The sequence below is a fragment of the Symphodus melops genome, assembly GCF_947650265.1.
Source record: "Symphodus melops genome assembly, chromosome: 10".
In the NCBI taxonomy this organism is placed as follows: Eukaryota; Metazoa; Chordata; class Actinopteri; order Labriformes; family Labridae; genus Symphodus; species Symphodus melops.
The window spans coordinates 2,189,066-2,208,784 of NC_136700.1; the positions used below are offsets into that span (position 1 = coordinate 2,189,066).

Consider the following 19,719-nt stretch of genomic DNA (forward strand, 5'->3'; position numbering starts at 1 on the left):
CGGCAGCTGATCCACGCAGGAGCACACGGCAACGAGCCGCTGCACTCAGAGAGAAGCTCAGACTGAAGCTTCTGTGTCACACAGGAGGAATGCAGTCTTTTAAATCCAGACCAGGATTTAAGTTTAGCTGATTCTCGAGCTCAGCTCTCAGAGGCCTGTCGTGTTATTTGTTGTTAAAGATGGACTCTGCCATCAGTCAACAAGGAAAACAAAAACAATCTGGTACGCCTTTCAGTCTCCGCTCCTCCTGAAGCTGAACAAGTGAAGAATCGTCACATTCATTCTTCTATAAATCAAACACAGGACAGATCTGACAGTCTCACAGGTTAGCGCTGAATGCTAACAAACAAAGAAGCTTCTGGAAGTGTTAGCAGTGCGGTGTTCTTTACTACACAACAACCAACACAGGAGCGGACAGTTCTCACACACAGGCGCCGTGGACGTGCGTTAGTGGAGAGAGAGTGCGCACCAACAGTGGTTGGGCGGTTCAGTGCCTTGCTCAAGGGCAACCCAAGTCACTCCAGGCTGAGCTGCTTTTGCATTTTTTTGCCTCCACATGTTCGTCTGTCCTCCTCACTGCCTGTTTTTTCAACCTCGGCTTCAGGCTCTTCTCCCGTCCTGTTCGTCTTCACACTTTTTACTTCACTCATGTTTCGTTGTTCAGCCCTTCGGTCCACTGTTGATTTATAAATACACTGAAAACTGATGAGTCAGGTGTTGTTAGCTCAATGAAACGTTTTGCTTGTCTCTGTTTCTAAAGTGCAAAAGCACGCCTCCTTTTAAACACGCACACTTTAAAACATCAGTACTTATCAACAGGATAGTCGTGTCACTAAAAGAGGGATTTTTAACCATCGTTCGTGGCCCACATGACCTTTAACCTCTGCTGCTTTTTACCTGGAAGCGCAGGATGATTGTCCAGATAAGGCCAAGGGTGAGGCGGTGGTTTCCATCCACGATGTCATGTGACCCGACGTTCTCCAGGTGAACCCTCTGCTCTTTAAGGAACTGCAGGGCTTTATCAACGTTCTCCAGGCAGTGGATACGCATACGCCCCCGCGTCGGCCTCGGCTGGTGGAAACAGACGTGTTTGTTACCAATACTGCCATCGAAGCGGCTCTGATAAAAGTCCTGCAAGAAGCTCCATGTGGCATTAACATCATCCTTAAACAGAGGTCACTTTGAAATCACGAGTTTGTATCTTAATCACCATTCAATTAAAAAAACCAGAAGACATGATTTGAATGTTTTTGGAAATAGCAGAGGAAGCTGTGTGTGTGTGTGTGTGTGTGTGTGTGTGTGTGTGTGTGTGTGTGTGCCCACCAGGAGCTCTCCACTGAGGACCTCCAGGAGTCTGGTGAGCATGTATCCATCCTTCAGGTCGTTGTATAAGTCAGATATACGGCAGGAAACTCTGGACAGATGGGAGTTAACCCACTTGGTGAAAGTCTTCTTCTGCACCGCATCTCGTTCATCTGAGCGAAACACAAGGACTCGGATTTTAAACTCAAGAAAAGAAACAATCTGGTTCTTAAGGATAAACACGTATTTCTCTCGAAGAGTCGAATGAAATCCAAAATGATCCAAGAGATCAGAGGAGCAGAAATAGCTTTACACCATTTTACAGTTCAAACACGTTTTGTTTTTTTTCTTCTCAATTTTAAACTCGAAACATTTTCAGCCTATGAGAGTGTGTTCCAAGTCGAGATGTGAGTAAGCATTGACTCATGTAAGACCTCTGACCTGCCAAGGCCTTAATGCGGGAACACTCAAACAGTTTGGAGCTGGTACACTCAGTTTCCCAGAACCCGGAGCCGATTGGTCGGTTGTTGTTGTTGAGCTGGCGCTGGGCTTCGGCGTTGTCCAGGTCTGGGGAGGCATTAGCCATCGCGCCCGACGCCCTACACAACAGACAGAGGGAAGAAACAGATGTTTACTGGCACCCAGGTCAAAGGCCGGTTGATGAATCAAAAGGAAGCATGTATTTACTGCTGTGTGACACTTTTTATAAGGAGTGTTGAAAATGCACAAATATGCCAGATGAATTCATGTACAACCTGCAGTCCATAAATAACTTTGTTTTGATCTGCTCGTGAATGATGCAGCCTCTGTCCTTGTCATCAGCGCGTTTTTAGAAAAAGAGAAGCTCAAAATAAAACATCTCTGATGATTCACAGGATGGTGGGAGACAAAGAGTAAAAGTAAAAAAAATCTCTCCTGTCGCCGACATCAACAACAGCTGAAAGCTTGAGGATAAAAATAATTTTCAAACCTTCAACCAGAGATCACGGCGTCCAGGATGAGACGAGAAAAAAGTTCATCATCATCAAAAAAAAAAAAAAAAAAAATCGGTTTAGTTTTCTGTCGCGCTCATTTTAGGACCTGATATCTTATCATAAGCACTGAACCACAAATTCCCCCCTCGGGGATTAATAAAGTATATAATATAAAAAAATAAATAAAAGAAGACGAGGCCAAACATCCCATCACTAAAAGCTGGCGCTCACTGTCTCAGCGGGGAACTCTTCAAAAACAGACATGAGGCTTCTTTTCTGATGAGTTTATGTTGAACACATAAGATGTTGGTCAGTCTGAAGAGATGGACCAAAAACATCTGAGTGAACGCCGCGCTGCTCGCCGTTTGAGTTTTCCTCCCCCATCGCTCTTTGTTTTATCACATGATGGATGGAGGAGAAAGAGCAGATGAGCCCACAGGACAAAAAAAAACACCATTTGATGTTCTCCCCCCCCCCTCACCTGCTTCCTCACATGCGTCTGCTTATATCACAGTTTGACTGAGTAACGATTCTCTGACTGATCACTGATTGGCTGCTGAGGATTTCAGCTGCCTCGTTATGAGTACGCTGGAGTTTCTCCGTCATCTTCTGCTCCAAACATTTCAACGTAAAATCTCTCCTTTCCCCCCCCCCCTTCTCTTCTCCTGTCCTCTCTTTTCCTCGGCGCTGCAAAGAAAAAGTCCAGGCTCACGGCCGTCACTAAACCTAAACCAGTGGAAAACAATGTCGCCATATCGAGTAAATGTCAGAGTGGCCTGCAAGACACGGAGAGGAGGGGTAGCTGTGCACTTAGCTGTCCTCTCAGGAGAGGATAACAGCAAGACGTTTCAGTACTTTGAATCTAAAGATGAAGAGAGAGAGAGAGAGAGAGAGAGAGAGAGAGAGAGGCTGCACAAGACCCCAACAGCCCACCCCGAATATTTTCATTTAAAGGTGAACTGAATAACTCAAATGCAAGTTTTTAACAGTGCTGTGCATTCAGTGAGGCGTTGGGGTCAACCCCGGGGTCACATAAGAAGAAGAGTGTTCGACATCTGATCGAACAACAGACAGTGTTATTATAAAAGAACCGCTAACACTGTGTTTGTGTGTCCTCTGTTCTCCTTAACCTCAACACCTGGTGCCTTTCAATCAATCACACTGGGTGTGTGTGTGTGTGTGTGTGTGTGTGTGTGTGTGTGTGTGTGTGTGTGTGTGCGTGTGTGTGTGTGTTTTATCACCTTTAATCTAAAAATCAGACCCAGCTGTGAAGGAATCAGACAGCCCCAAGCAAGAGAGTGGACTCAACACTGTCTGACACACACACACACACACACACACACACACACACACACACACACACACACACACACCACACACACACACACACACACACACACACACACACACACACACACACACACACACACACACACACACACACACACACACACACACACACACACACACACACACACACACACACTGATAAAAACACTCCTGGCCATCCATTTTCTGCTCTATAAGTAAGAGCAGCAGCAGTGAGAAGCGTCATGATCAGGCTCCGGAGAGGCTGAGCGAAGCCTGCAGGACGTTTCAGAAGAGGGCGATGAAAAACAAAAGACCACGACCTCACGCTCAGCACGAACAGATTTTATCTGAGTCTAAACGTAAACGTGCATGTTCCAACATCTAAATCTCATCGACACAGAAGTCATTGTAATGTTAAGAAGAGGTGGCGTCAGGGATATAAATGACTTTCTTTGAGGCCTTGAAAGGTGTTAAAAATACACTGCTGTGTAATTCTGCTGCTTTTGATACTCAGGATGAAAGCTGCACATTATTTCAGGCTGTGATTCTATGTGGTCAGGTGTTCATGACTACAAAGTGACTCATCAGTAAATGCCTCTGATAGCTGCCAGGATCCGAACCTGTCGTAAAAAGGGGGAGGGGGGAACTATATGATTAGTTAAATGTTGTGTCTGGATGATTTTGTGCGTTCTCAGCTCCTGATATGACGTTTGTCCAGGACTCCACGGGGTCACGGCGTCACAGCGTGTCAGTCAGCGGAGGACAGGAAGTCTACACTTAGGATCAAACGTTTAGACAGCAGCAGGCTCACTGATCTCTCCATGGAGCAGGACTGACCTGTGTGTGTGCGTGTGTGTGTGTGTGTGTGTGTGTGTAGTCATAAACCAGTATTCATCCAAACAAAGAACGATACAAAAAAGGAAATGTTACACGTAAACATTTATTTGTAGTGGGGATTTACTGCGTCGTTTGTGAGACGTGAACAGCTTGATTAAAAAAACGATAATCAACTCTGTTTTAATTTCTGAATTAAAAGTTGTGTGGCTCTCGGCTCTGATGTGACAATGTGTTTGTCTTGAGATTAAAACACACGACGAGCAGCAGGAACATCAAAACGTGTCTTGTCCCACCCACACTTTTTGATTGACAGCTCAATAAGGAGCGCTCAGATGTTGAACTGGGAGGAAACAGTTCAGAACATGCAGCTTTGTTTTAACAGAGACGTGCTCTATATTCAGAGCAGCCATGTTGGTTTCCCTCAGGTGTTCGTGCGTCTCTTTCAGCTGCTCTTTGTAGTTTCACGTGTCAGACTCAGTCAGCCTCCGTTGGCGGTCCAGGTGGAAGAAGGGAGGCTCGTCACATCTGTGTGTTCTGACAGATGTGTACTCATCGTGCAGTTATTCACTCTCTTCGAGGAATATCTCAAACAAAAGCTTGAAACTCTGACAGCGTCACGGTGCTGCAGGTGTTTCAGAAACCAAACTTGAACTCTCTCTGAGTTCTTTATTTATTTTTATGACGAAACAGGAGAATATTCAGATATCATTATGAATGACTTCAATCTTAAAATGCATGATCAGAAATATGTTCATGTTGATGTAGTGTCTGATCGATGACCTAGTAATGCCAACACTATTTGTTAGTGTGTGTGTGTGTGTGTGTGTGTGTGTGTGCAGAACTGTCAGTCGTTACGCTGTCTCCTCTAAACCACTCAGTGTTATTATTGCCCTCTCCCCCAGCTATGCTGTTGCTATTGGTAACCACAATAAATCACCATTACACCAACGGTGTAATGAAAGCCTGAGACGCCCCCCCCCCCCCCCCCCCCCGCTCTCTCTCCTTTATTATCTGTCACACTTTTTCACCTGTCCTCCCTCCCCACTATAGTCCCACTCCATTATCCCAACTTTTTTTTTTTTTTTAGGTAATTTCCATTTGGCATGATGCCTGCATACTATCACATATATTGACAATACTCAAATGTTTTCAGTACATGAGCCGCCAAACATGAGCCACACCTTTAAAACCAACACCTCATTGGGGGCATTGTTTTGTATTTTCTTCTGACCTCTGAAGAGCAGACAAACTTAAAACCAACTACCGGCAAACTCTGACAGAGAAACTCTGACAGAGAAACACTCATCTCCTATTTCAAGGTTCAAGAACTTCTCAGAGTCACTTTGAGCAACTCCGTTTCACTTTTGGTGACTCGAAGTTCTTCAGAAAATGTCTCTGAACAAACACAAAGTTAAGAGTGGAAGAGCGTTGTCATTAGTTTGAATGATTTAAGAGCATCCTAAAGCAGATAACAGCCGTCCATCTCCTTTTGATTAAGAGGTGAGATTAGAGTCAGGGTCGAGATAATCAAGACGGACTGAGAGGGATACAGAAAAGGAGCTAGATGTGAAAGATACTAGAAACACAGAGGTGGGATTAAATTAGAGAGAGAGAGAGAGAGAGAGAGAGAGAGAGAGAGAGAGAGAGAGAGAGAGAGAGAGAGAGAGAGAGAGAGAGAGAGAGAGAGAGAGAGACAGCTGCCAGAGTGAATCAGTCAGCGACAGCAGCTCCCCGTCTGTGTTTCTCTGAGGCTTAATGGTGACCAGACTGTTCTCACCCTGGACCCCCCCCCCCTCCCCCATCACCTTATCAATAAGGACTCATGTAGATTAAAATCACTGAGGGTCATTTATCTTCACCTCTGCTTCACAAATGAAATGTCAAACACCTGTTCATTTCTTCTGTGATTCTGCCGATTGATCGAGTGATAAGAAATAATGCCAGGTCATAATGAATGAGTTTCCCTATTTTCACCTTTTTAAATGGACTTAAGCTTTTCTTGTCTCCTGACTACTCAAAGTGCGTTTACACTGCAGGTCACACCTCCTAATCCAACACTCATTCACATGCTGCAGACGATGCACCAAATGAAGTCCACATATTTAGTGTTTTGTGCCTTTCAACAGAGCGCTTTTAAAAGTTAGAATCCAACTCCGTGACTGATTCGAGGTTTCGTTTCAGCCGTACTTTGTTTTTCATTTTAGCAGATGTTCTAAAACATTTCATTAAATTAGTGACAAAGAAAACTTCAGGTATCTTTGACTGATAATAAGAGGGTCAGATGAAATACAATGACTGCACATGGGCAGAGTCTTACACAAGCTTAAGCTAGCTCGTCACCCAATAATTCAGCTAATTACTTTTAGCATTCAGCTTCTTCTTGTCGGTTCCTCAAACAGTTGCAGCTTTACGTCTCGCTGTAATTCTGCCACGCTTGTACAAACACAGTCGAGCATGATGGAGAACAGTTTAGCGTTTTTTTTGCTGTGCTTCTATGTTCCCGCTGTTAAGATTTATCTTCCTCTATTTTCTGCCTTTTCTGCCTTTTATCAGAGCAGGGAAGTTTGTTCCTCCTCTCGTTCCATTTCTTGCTGATCTGTCAACAATAACGCTGCTAAAGCACAAATGTAGATGTCGATGTAGCCACGAGTCAAAAACAAAGACAAAGAAGGACTCGAGACTGCTTCAGAGTAACAGAAAAAATATCACCTGACCCAACACCTTCAAAACCTCCTTACAGATTATATTCAACCATTATTATTTCTTACCCGTACTTAACCAAAGGACTTATTTTAAACTTGATTCATATCAATGTAAAAGTTTGATTGTTCTTCCAGGGATTGAACCCTCTCTCTCTCTCTCTCTGTCACACACACACACACACACACACACACTCCCACTGGATCCTTTACTGTGACGTCACGCAGTACGCACTTTACACCCTGCACTGAGTCACTTCCACTCACTTTCACCTCAGCAGAGTGAAACAACATCTGCAAGCAAGAGCAGTACAGCCGCCGCCCAGTTCTGAGTCGGCAAGAGACCGCTCGCCTTAATCAAAACAGTAACCTTGTGGTCCTGATAAACAACGGAGCAGGAGCCGCGGGCTTCAGTGTCCCAGAGAGGCTGTCTGTCATCCAGACAAGACAGGGACGGCAACAACAAGGGGGACAAAAAGGACCATCTGTCCTTGCTCTCCTGAAATAGAGCAGGGCAAATAACCGGTGAGCAGATGTGTTAATGAAATCTGAGCCATGACATTGTTTTATTTACTACACTGAACAGCTCTGTTTAGTACATTTATGTGGACTACTATAATCAATAAAAGAAACTATAGTAACTTTACATCCTGACTTACAGCTGCTGCAGCCACCGACACTGCAGAAGCAATATGAAGGCATTTTTAACTCTTTAAGGGTTCAATGTGACCAAAATGTTAAATGCAACTGAGGTTTTTAGTTTGCATTATAAAAATATGAGTGTCACTAACATCAACCCCCCCTGAAGGTTCACAAGTGATGCTACAGATCGTGTATGTTCCCATCATGTGAAATAAGGTCCAAGATATTCATCATTCAGGTACCATAAATCTCCAGAAGAAGAACAGTGTCACTTTCTTCAGGCAGTGTTGTTGGCTGCTTGGCTTTACATCTTCCTCAAAGTTAAAAAGTGGATTTATGATTTGCTTCATTATGTGTGCTAGCTTCTTCCTATCCTATCCTTCAAGCTAACTCACTTCCAGCAGCCCCAATGCTAAGCAGCTAACTCACACCTGCGTTCAGACTGTTATTAGTCTCAGTGCAAATCTGAGCTTGCAGCCACTTTTCTTCATTTACTGCAGCTGTGATCAAATACATTCACACTTGGCAGGCTGGTGTGTGCATCTGCTGCTTGAGTTGCCCGAGCAAGCTACAGTATGTTGCTGTCAGTGTTTGCTCTCTTTTAGACATAATCTTAATAGTTCACCTTCAGACCAGCTAAATCCCCTCTGGATTCAGGTTTACCTGATACCACCCAGGGGGGGGCCAGAAACGGCAAAGTATTGCGAGGTCACAGTGAGACCACTATGAAGTACAAGTTGCAGCAGGAATTAACAGTAGGCCTGTAACAGTAGGTTAAGTTAAAATACTATTTGTATTAGGACACCGCATGCCGAAAGGTCACACCACCAGATGTAGTCATGATATGAGATATAACAAGTTATCTGTTGAAATGAAGCCTGCACTGAGCCGGTAGAGCATGCAGCATCCAACCACACACACTAGGCCGCTGTTCTGCTTCTTAACATGTTCCTCCACTTTAAATAAGCAAAAATCAGGTCCGGCAGAATGCACAGACACTTCACCAGGCATGCATCATGTAACGCATGTAGGTGAAATGAAGACATGAAACAGCGCTTCCCCCCCCGACAGATCACTGCAGCACCCTGCACCCAAATGCAGGCCGGCGTCCCTGCAAAAAAAAAAGGAAAAACCACCGTGCACCTCGACTACTTGCTCTCACACAGGGAATGACAGAATAAAACGGCATCCCATGGAGACAGAATGCATCCTGTCATCTTTTCGTCGGCCTTACCTTCAGCTTCACTGTCAGTTTTTTTTGGATTGGTTTTGTCCTCCTCTTTAAGACGTCGTTTGGCTGAATCGATGAGGAGCGCGTTTATCAATGGAGGAGACTGACGCTCCGCTTTTATTCCAGCAGGGTCTTTTCCCTCAAATAGTCCTTATTACAAGAGGAAGCGTTTTTCTCTGGGAATCATAGAAGAAGAAGAAGAAGAAGCCAGAAGGGGTCCCGACGCTTTTGCGCATAAAAAAAAAAAAGGTGCGCTGCGTGTCTGCAGCAGTGACCGCCAGCCAGGAGACGCTGTCGGTGCGGAGCAGGATGCGAGCCCGGTGGTGGAGGGTGATGATGATATCCATAGAGGTCCCCGTTTCCACCTGACACAACCTCTCCTTCCTCCCCCTCCTCCTCCTCTTCCTCTCCGCTGGTGATGCTGGAGAGAAATATCAGCATTGGTGCGGCGAGCAGAGAGAGAGAGGACGGACACAGAGAGGGGGGGGAGGGGGGGCATTATCCTACTTTTACAGCATTACGATAATCAGTAAGAACAGAAAAATATATATGTTCAACATATATCCACTGAAGAATTAAAAAAAACTGTTTGACTTGAGTGTTTTATATCACTTTTTTCCCCACATTTTTCACAATTTTCTACATCGCTGAATTTTGCAATACCAAAAAATTAATTAATTAATTAAACTACTACACTGCTCTGTTTTTTTTTGCAGTAAACTTAAATTACATTTTCCTCAGTTAGTGGGAAACACTATTTACAGCTCATATATTCTGATATAATCATCTAATAAAAAGGCATCTTCTGCACAATAAGGACACTTTAAGATTGACTGCGTAAACTACATATAGTCTGTCATTAGAGATGCCCCCCCAAAAATAAGATTTATACCGTTTTCAAACACTTCCGCGAGGTGTGGCAAATCTCTGCAGGAATGGGCGGGGCTTAGACGTTTAGGCCAATCAGAAACGAGTAATTTCAAAATATGTCTATTTCCAGTAGGTTTAAATCTTCCCTTCTTTACAGTCAGGCATTGTCTTTATAGTTTATATAGGTTATGTTGTATTATACTGCTGCATCATTATGGATGCAGACTGTATAGATATGGCTGTTTTAAAAAATACTGAGTTCATTAAAGGAAATTACTTCCTTCTTGTTGCTTTATTCACAATAAATACATTGCTTTTTTAAATTTTGTTTAGCACTTTTACAGCCTTCTAGCACCTTGAGTAGCTGCAGAGTGAGCACGCCTGAACAGGTTGTATTCAATTATAATAAAGTCTCAGACACATGTCCAGAGCAACTTCCACAAAGTATTAGTTCAGACATTTGGATATGAAATACAGAAATATACAAACGTGGATGCCCTCTGCACGGCACCATCAGTCCTTATGGTGCAGGGGACCTGATAAAGATGTTTAACACTGTGTTTGTTTAAGTATGTCATTAAATGAAAAACAAAAAGTAGTTCAGCAATCTTGTGTCAGCGAATCTTATAATTTGCTGTCAAACGTTTCTATTGTTTCAACTTTGTACCAGTTGTATGTTGTTGTTTGTAACCTTTCTGTAGGCTAAGTCAACCCTACCTGTGTAAGAAGCGAGCGTTATAAATAACAGTGCCTGACTGAGTCGACGTTTCCAATGGAAAAAAAAAGAGAGGAAGAGCTAAGTGCACTTGAAGCCTCTCAAAGTGAGTCTGTTTTGGAAGCCCTGAGGAGGAGTATTTTTAAAAAAAGGAACATAAAAGCAGGGCAGCCTCCTCTGTGTGTGTGTGTGTATATATCAAGAATTGGTTTGACCCTCTCTACATATCCACTGCTTACAAGCCCTTCGCTGTACTGACCTAAAATCATGTCTCAACTTCTTACAAGGAGCATCTTCAGCCTCATTGAAGCAATGAAAAGAAAAAGAAATATTCCCAGTTTGAAACTTGTCACGTGGAGTTTCTCTGCAGTATCTAAGCATCAATATAAAAGTGTCTAAAATATCTGTTAAGCTGTGACATTAACCTCAGATGTAGACCTGAACTGAGACACATTTCTTTAAAAAAAAGAGGGGGAGGGACTAATATTAAAATACTTAATTTAAAAAAAAAAAAAAGAATATAAATGGCATTCAATGAATTGTGGGGAGAAATCTATAAGAGCACATGAGTGGATTATTTCCACTTCACTGCATCTGAAACATGAATAAATGAGCAGCTGCAGGGTCCCTTTAAATCCACGTGTGGGCGGAGTCTGACATGCGGAAGTGGCCCTCTAAAAGAGGCGTTTCTACACATGTCCAAATGTGATTGTTATGTGACAGGAGAGTCCTCTGAGTCGGACACTATTTGACCCACCGAGCTGCTCGTGTGTCGTGGATCCCGCTTGTTACAAGTCATGTCGGACTCCATCAAAAACATCGCGATATTTGGAGCCACGGGAATGACCGGGCTGGCGACCCTGCCGCAAGCTGTGGCTGCAGGTGAGAGATGACATCTGAAATACAAAGAAAAATGTGCAGGTGACTTCAGGTCAAAATACTCTGGAAAAGACACCGAACTCCAAACATAAGGATCATAAAGTAAAATGACATTGTTAAACTATTTTGTTGAAGTTTATATCACAAAGTGTAAAAGTAGCCTCGTTTTTGTTAACGACAAAAAGTCATGATGTAAATTTAACCAGGATGTGCAGTTACTTGAGCACTTACAAGGCTAGGAGGGAAACTCCTGCAGACATGTGATGGTAATAATTCATCAATAAGCTGTTGAAGTGGGTTTGTAATCATCAAGGTTTTCTCTGCTTTAGAAAACTGATAGTAACTGAATAAACTCAAAATAAAATAAAATGCCCAGAACATTCATTCCTTCACATTACTTTCTTTTCTCAGTGTCCTTTTGAGTTAATGTCAAATAAAAAAAAATCGATAATGTTTGGAAATATTTAGTCAAAACTGTTGAGACGATCCATCAAGTGAATTGATTCACATTGAAGATTGTTAAAAACATAGGATTACATCAAATTAAGACATTTTAGAGATTTAACCTTTTTCTTTATCCTACAATTGTTTTAGATGAGAATTAAACTTAACCTTCATCAGTGTCTGTAGATTTTCTTCACATAAACTTTGGACAGACTGATTGACACAAACACACTTTGTCATATGATTCGATTGATTGAGCAGCATTTTCATTTCCTTTCTCCAACTTCACCAACGGAGGGAAAAAAACAAACAAACTTGTCGAGTCATGTTGAGATGTTGAGGGTCGGCAGCGTTTTGCTGAGTCACCGGAGGCTCTGAACTGATAGAAGAAGCTGTTTGCTATCTCGTCTGTACAGGAGGGGTGGGATCTCCCACGTGGAGTTGAAGAAGAAGGCGTGAGAGAAGCATCTGGAAAAAAAAGAGTTAAATTTAGCTCACTCTTTTTACAACCAGTGTAAATAAGTGTTTATGGGAGAGTGACAGTGTGAGACCAACGGATGCAGACGATACTTGCTCCTTGTTGACGCCAAGCAACATTGTTGATTGTCCTTCCAGCCCTTCATGACTTTCACGATAACTGTCCCACAGGATGTAGAGGATTTAATCACATGAATTAAGGAGATAAAGAATCATCTGAGCCGTCCTTTTATTTGTCCTACCTCAGGATACAACGTGACCGTGCTGGTTCGGGACCCCGCCAGGCTTCCTGCAGACCACAAGGCGTCCAAAGTGGTAGTGGGTGACGTTCTCAATAAAGAGGATGTGAAGAAGGCCATGGAGGGCCAGGACGCTGTTATCATCATCCTGGGCACCAGGAATGACCTGAGTAAGACTCCACGGTTTAAAGAAACACAACGGAGCAGACTTTAGCAGAGAGGAAAACAAAGAGGCAAAGAAAACTTTTCCCAACCGTCTTGAAATAAGATCGAGGAAGTAGACGTACACTAAGAACAACATTCCTTACTGTGCTTTTTGTAAATTGCTTCCTCTTGTTTTTAAACATGCGAGTTGTTTCATTACATAACCGAGTCTGTTTCACTTACGGGATCATAGTTTCTATTGGTGTAATAATGTAAATCATTCACTAGAGGGTGCAGCAACACTTTCACAACATGTCCCAGCATGTAGCATGAACACATCAGCGTGACACGATCTGAAATATTCTGCTCATTAAAATGTGCATTTTTAAGATCTCCAACATTTACATCACCAAGTGGAAACAGAAAAGTTTAAGAAAGGCTCAGTGATCACCTCGAATCACTCGAAATGATTCTGAACTACTGAAGTAAGTATGACTCTGTGACCTGACCTGTGCTCATCAGGCCCCACCACTGCCATGTCTGAAGGCACCAAGAACATTATTGAAGTCATGAAGGCTCGTGGGATCCGCAAAGTGATCGGCTGCATGTCAGGTACAGCTCACACATAACATTAACTGAACATTTAATCATCTCTTAGGCTACATGCAATAAGACACTTTTGGAGAAAGGTATTTGAAGATCAGAAAAATGTATGTCAGTTCTCGTGAGAGCGAATGATTTCCATTACCTTAAATTCATCCTCCCCTTCTCCTCCTGTTTCTTTATAACTCAGTCTTTCTGCTGTGGGATCGTCCCAAAGTCCCACCCCGAATGGTTCCTGTGACAGAAGACCACGACAGGATGTACACGGCTCTGAAAACATCTGGGCTGGACTATGTTGCTGTGATGCCGCCTCACATCGGTGGTATGTAGGAAGAGCAAACTCAGAGCTTGCTTTCCCTCCTCGCTCTCGCTTCCAGATGATTGCTGTGGATACCTAATATGATAACACGGGTTGATGTTTCTCATTCAAATACAACCATCAGCATCTTTCACCAAAGTTACACAGAACAGAACAGTCAAACAATATATCCTACTATATCCTTTAACAACAGTTACAGATAACTGAGTGTGGTATTATGGCTTATATCTCCATGTGTCTCGCTCGCTCCAGGTGATCTTCCTCTGACGGGGACTTACATGGCATCAGAGAACATGCTGAAAGGAAGAGCCATCTCTGCACTCGACCTGGGACATTTCTTTGTCAAGTGTCTGTCCAACACCGAGTGGGATGGCAAGACAGTGGGAGTCTGGGGAGAGTATAAATGATCTTAAATAACACACTGCTGACCCCCTCTGGTCAGCTGAGGGTTTTATGTCTCTTCCTGTTCCCACATTTTTTTATTCCCACTAAAAGTAACCAACGCATTTGTGCTAAAACTTGGAGATAAATGAAGAAAAAAAGACATGTGTCAAGCTACTATCACGTTTCTTTATTGTGTCTGCTTTTATTTCCATCACTTACCATGATTAGAGTTTTTATTCAGTTTCCTTGTCAGCTCCACAGGGGTAGAAATAAAATAAGTAGCAGTACTAATGCTGTTCACATTTCTTTACATAAGATCTGTCTTTCTTAAAAAAAAAAAAAAAATCAACATTTTCAATTTTGTGTGATGCCGCCTTTCACTGCTCTGATTTAAAGTAGACCTGTGTGAGGTTTTTTTTAGCTGTTGAAAGTAAAAGAGTATTTTAAAAAGTCTTTGCAGAATGAACTCTTCGTCTCATGAATGAGCAGAGCTGCAGGCTGTTTGTTACCTGGTGACAAAACAACAACACTGATGAAAATAGATCGTACATCACAATTTGATACAGTGATGTTACAAAACTGAGTAATAGAACAAAGTGGGCTGTTTCCTCAGATATCCTGCTCAAAGTACGTTTACTGTCAATAACAATGTGACAATGTCAGGCTAATCTGTCTTCAATTATAAATAAAATACACCTGGAAGATTTTGGTTGTGAGAACGTTGCAATGTGATAGTATTTCATGACATAATGATGAAACCTTTTATCAGAGTGATAACCTTTGAAGTGGTGAAAGAGAGATCCACAGGTCAGGAAAGATGTTCTTGTGTTGGTACAATTAAAGAAAAAAAAATCGCAAGTTAAATTGGTTCTTTTGTAAAACACACTTTAAAACGTCTATTTATTGTTTGGGCTGCCTTTTTATATCCAGCCTTAAAATAAAAACATAAAACATATTTAATGCTACAATAAAAAGGACCAGGAAAGTTTTTAAACATTGGACAAAATGACATTTGATTCAGATACGTGTATGTCAAAACCATTCGGGTTTTAAGGAATGAGTCATTTTTATCCCTGTTTTAATTCTCTAAATGGATGACATGTTTTTGGTCACTAGATGTCCCTATGAGTGGACACTTGTCAGGTCTCCTTTTCTCCTTTCGGTCACCTCATGTGGCTCTGTCACAAAGGACAACCAGTAAGTCAGATGAATGGCATGTGGAGCTGTTGTGCAACTCCCTGATAGCAAAGATTTGTCAAGTTGATCAAGTCCAGGTAGCATAATCCCGGAAATCAGAAGTGCTTTCCTTCAAAATAAAAGTTTATTAGTGTGCTTTTTTTAAGCGCCCCGCGTTAACAGCTTAATACTACACTATACGAATCTATTTACAAATCTGCAACAATAATACAAACATATTGCAGCTGTTGCTAAAGCCGTTTTGAGTAGAGTAAAACGCAAATCACGTGACCGCGTAGACATTTTGTTTTATTTTGAAGAGACTTCCGGGAGCTGTTTAATGTTATGGTTTATTTAAATATTTTCACCGTCCAATACACAGGTCGAAGAGGAAGTTAAAGCTGTTTTTAAGTTACCCTCACTGGTTTGAGTCGAGAACTGGACTGTAAGTAATGACTTGAGGGTGATTCGCAAAAAGGAGGTGTTTTTACTGACCATTTTCCTCCCTGAACACTATTTCTCTCAGGTAAAAATATTTTTATTCTGATTGATATTACACATTAGGACAGCTGCAATTTTTATTAAAGATCAAACACTTTCCCTGTGTACAGAGACTTTTAAAACCCAATAAGAAAAAAAAGCTTTCTCCGATATTGTTTTTAAATTGGCAGTGATAAATCACTGTCAATTAAAAACTACACATTTGTAGTTTTTAATCCCTCTATATGGATTAATGGATTAATATCTTCTTTAAGCTGTTGTATGTTCATAAACTGCCTTAGCTTATATTAAAAGTGAGCTAAATGTTTGTTAAATATCTAATAAATACATTATTGTACTTTATGTTCAAAGGCATATTGCGTGTGGGAATCTCTCTTCTATATCGGTGATGTAATCATTTAGGAATTAGTGCTATGTAATTACATAATTACAAACTCAACAGCCTTGTCTAATCGATGGTAAAACAACATGTACAGGTCCAAATAAAATACACATTCTAATTTTATAATAACATTTTCCATAATTTCAACATTAGATGTGAGTTTGAAGCAATTTTTGATTGTTTTATGGATGTGATGGCATGCTGCTTACATACACTCCACTACCCATGATGCATTTCGACACACCCTGCCCCCAACTGCAAACGTTTTGGCGTAAAGCTTCAAATCACGGGCGGGAGAGGGTCGGCTCATTCAGTCGGTGAAACAGGGCTGTAGTAGTATCCTGACGCTTGAGTCTGGATCTGTTTTATATTTTTTAAACATTTTAGTGTCTCCCAAGTAAACCGTGTCACTTTAATTAGCTGTTCATGTCGAAGAGGAGGCAGTTTAAAGACACCGTTACCACGGAAACGTGTTTGCTAAACTCACCGAGGAAGGACGGAAAGTGATTCAACAGGTTTGTTTCTTCTTTACTTACTTTTAAAAATGGCCTTAAAGTTAAACGTTTTCCATCCATTTAAAAAAAAAAGTATCGTCGTTGATCGTTTTGTGTCGTTTATCAAGATGTTTTAAACGTGTTTAAGTTCATTTTAGCCTCCTTGAGTTTTCCCTCCTACACGATGAGACTACAACCCCAACCATAGCAACCCCCCCCCGACCATAGCAACCCCCCCCCCACCATAGCAACCCCCATTCAGCGCGTGGGAGGATTTTAAATATGATCTCTTACGGTTAACAGTGTTTTAAAACTAAGGCATCATCTTAGTGATCTCAGGCTAATTTGTCTTTATTAATCAATTCAAATTATTTTGCAAATTATCTGTGACAAACACAGAGCACTAAAAACATCTAAACATGTTTAAGTTTTCTCTGTCTGATCACAACAAGCAGTTCAAATTGTCAAAGTGTAACCTGGATGTCTCCTGTGTCTTCCAGTTTATCTTTTAGATTTAAGACACTTTTAACCACAAGCTGTCAGACCACAGGATGTTTTAACCGTGTGACCAACAGTCCAAAAATGTGTTTAAAAGAAAGAGGAGCTTCAATACTTACTTGTAAATGGATTGTGATCTCACCTCACTGTTGTGACTACATGTGATTGGATTCACCATTTTAACAGTCTGTGTCTTCTTCCGTAGGTTGAGAGATGATCGTGAAGGGGCAGAAGCGTAAGCTCCCTCCAGATGACGATGAGATTTCAGACGGGAGCGGCGCCGGCTGGGAAACCCAACGTCAATTTGTTTTTTCAGTTTCCATGAACAAGTATCAGCGAGGTCAGGAGCTACCTGAGCCCAGCCTGCGACGCTCTGTTCTTATAGCAAACACACTGCGGCAGGTCAGCCTGGAGGCTTGTAGGACGCCCCCTGTTGACATGGAGGTGTTACAACCAACGTGTAGCTCTTCTAACAGCCACCCGACTCTTGCAAGCTGCCCTTCTGTTCCTCTTAGTAACTCTGCAAGTACCGGTAGGTGTATAACAAACAGCCTCTCGAGTGCCTCATACGCCGCTCTGCCTTTAAAAGACGATGATGAGGACTGGGGATCAATGTCCACAGATTCTGATTTCTCCCTTTCTGCTGCCATCTCCTCAATTCTCACAGCACTGGACTGCACCATTGATGGGAGTGCACAGGCAGCTCCACGCACACCCTTCAGGTCCTTGGAGAACCTGCCGGGCCCCTGTGAGGGAGCTGGGGCAGGGGTCAGGGGAGTCCGAGATTGTGGGGGAAGCTGGGAGCAGCAGCAGGAGGAGGAGTCCAGGGTGGCGTCCAGCTACCTGAGTGACCTCACTGTAGAGAACCTGTTTCAGGATGTAGACACGTCCCTGCTGGAGAGGGACATGTGTGTGCTCGGGCTCTGTGGCAGCGGCGGTGGATACGTTTCTGGTGATGAGCTTTTGAGGTACCTGCCACCTTTGTCGTCGGCGTCGTCCCCCTCGCACTCTTTCCCTCTCTCCCTCAACCAGAACCTGAAGTGCCTGCCTTCGTTCTCCTCGTTCAGCCCGTTATCTTCCTCATCTACCTCCTCGAATTCGTTCTCTTCACCGGCCCTCTCTGCTCAGAATCATGTCAAGGACGGATTTGAGCTGGAGCACCTGATGGAGATCCTGGTGGAGTCCTGATCGCCCCTCATTCTGCTCAGACTGAAGAGAGTTCAGGAAGTATTCTGGACACCGTCGGTCGAGGAAGAAAACTGTTCTGCAGGATAAATGTAAAACTTTCAAACCACTTTGTTGTTTTTATACACTGCTCGTGAGTTACTATACTAGGCTCCCCTGAAATCAGTGAGGATGCTCTAGAAATCACTAAGTGTTAATGTCTTGGACATGAAACACTCGAGAGGTGGAATATCATGAAGAGGAGCTGTGAGGTATTTAACATTCAGCAGCGTGAAGGGTTCCTGCTCTCTGAATACGGAGGTTAAAAAAGACCCAGTTCAGTCTGTTTCCTTCTCGTGAGTCAGTGTTTACTACACTTCCTGCATGACTCATCTGACTGAAACTATGCAAAAACTAAAGAGAAAATCCCGTCAGTGTTGCCTTCATGTTTGTCAAATGCATCACAGCTTCAGATAATGTCACGTTCAATCTGAACGAGCAGAAAAAACCCCCAGCCAGTTGTGAACTGACTGATTCTTATTTTTAAACTCACTGAACGTTTGGAGAGAAATCTGAACGATCGACTTTGAAAAGTGTAAAATGTTTGAGTTCTGGTTATTTGTTGGTCTGAACATTTATAGGTCAAATCTTCTGTGAAGAAATCCTTTAAACTTCACATTTTATCTGAGAGGTCAAAGGTCATGATCGGACTTGGAAAAAGTAGAAAAAAAGAACTGTAGTTTTTTTTTTTAATTAAATCAGGCGTTTTGGCTTGAAGAAATCATAACAGGTGTTTAATACATTTCATGGGAGTTTGACTCTTTAACGATGATTTACCATCCTTAAAGACGTTAATGAAGCACGTCCCGCCCTGCACGAAGGAGTGGAACTAAAAGACGTTCTCTGCAGTCCTGAGCACTGACACGAATCATCACGACCTCTGAGCCCCGTGTGAACACTGCTCGCACGTTTGGTTTACATCAGAGTTCTTGCACTTTTGTTTTTCATATGCATTTAATGGCAGCATGTGTTGTGTGTGTGTGTTTAGTCTCTGAGCCCACATGATCGGGTCCGTTGTGCGTGTTCTTTTCTACGTTTAACAGAACCTCTGAAGTTGTTCTGGATGTTCTGAGTTTATGAACCTGCATTCTTCAAACGTTGAGATGAAATGTTCTGTCGATGGATCGAAACTCTCTGAATAACTGCGCTGCAGTCCCTATTTAAAAGTGCGATACCATAACTTACAATCCAATAACTGTGTATTCAAGTACTGTATTAACTTTTGTCCTTTCAAATATTTTAAAGTTCGGTTTTGAATTTGAGTTCCTGTGTATTTAGACTTTTTTTCACAAGACAGAAACGATCTGTTCTCTTGTACCGATGTTTTTAATAAAATGTGAAAATGAAGCGTTTGTTTGTTCCATCGAGGAAAAG

At 42.4% G+C, this 19,719-nt stretch overlaps 3 protein-coding genes across 3 annotated transcripts; 2 read left to right on the plus strand and 1 right to left on the minus strand.

Annotated features, from left to right (window-relative positions):
• Positions 1 to 686: 686 nt before the first annotated feature.
• On the minus strand, positions 687 to 9,470 carry LOC306830478 (spectrin beta chain, non-erythrocytic 1-like). The gene is made up of 4 exons (XM_079354011.1): positions 9,000 to 9,470; positions 1,744 to 1,901; positions 1,324 to 1,475; positions 687 to 1,071 (listed from the first exon to the last, which is right to left on the minus strand). Exons 2-4 carry the CDS (start codon positions 1,886 to 1,888, stop codon positions 877 to 879), a joined length of 492 nt encoding a protein of 163 aa, XP_079210137.1. The 5' UTR covers positions 1,889 to 1,901; positions 9,000 to 9,470; the 3' UTR covers positions 687 to 876.
• A 1,779-nt stretch (positions 9,471 to 11,249) lies between these two features.
• blvrb (biliverdin reductase B) lies at positions 11,250 to 14,776 on the plus strand. Its single transcript, XM_079354172.1, has 5 exons — positions 11,250 to 11,463; positions 12,629 to 12,790; positions 13,287 to 13,376; positions 13,558 to 13,689; positions 13,939 to 14,776. The coding sequence occupies exons 1-5, from the start codon at positions 11,379 to 11,381 to the stop codon at positions 14,091 to 14,093; spliced, it is 624 nt and encodes a 207-aa protein (XP_079210298.1). The 5' UTR covers positions 11,250 to 11,378; the 3' UTR covers positions 14,094 to 14,776.
• Positions 14,777 to 16,317: 1,541 nt separating this feature from the next.
• sertad3 (SERTA domain containing 3) lies at positions 16,318 to 19,692 on the plus strand. The gene is made up of 2 exons (XM_079353663.1): positions 16,318 to 16,644; positions 17,327 to 19,692. Exon 2 carries the CDS (start codon positions 17,335 to 17,337, stop codon positions 18,307 to 18,309), a length of 975 nt encoding a protein of 324 aa, XP_079209789.1. The 5' UTR covers positions 16,318 to 16,644; positions 17,327 to 17,334; the 3' UTR covers positions 18,310 to 19,692.
• The last annotated feature ends 27 nt before the right edge of the window (positions 19,693 to 19,719 follow it).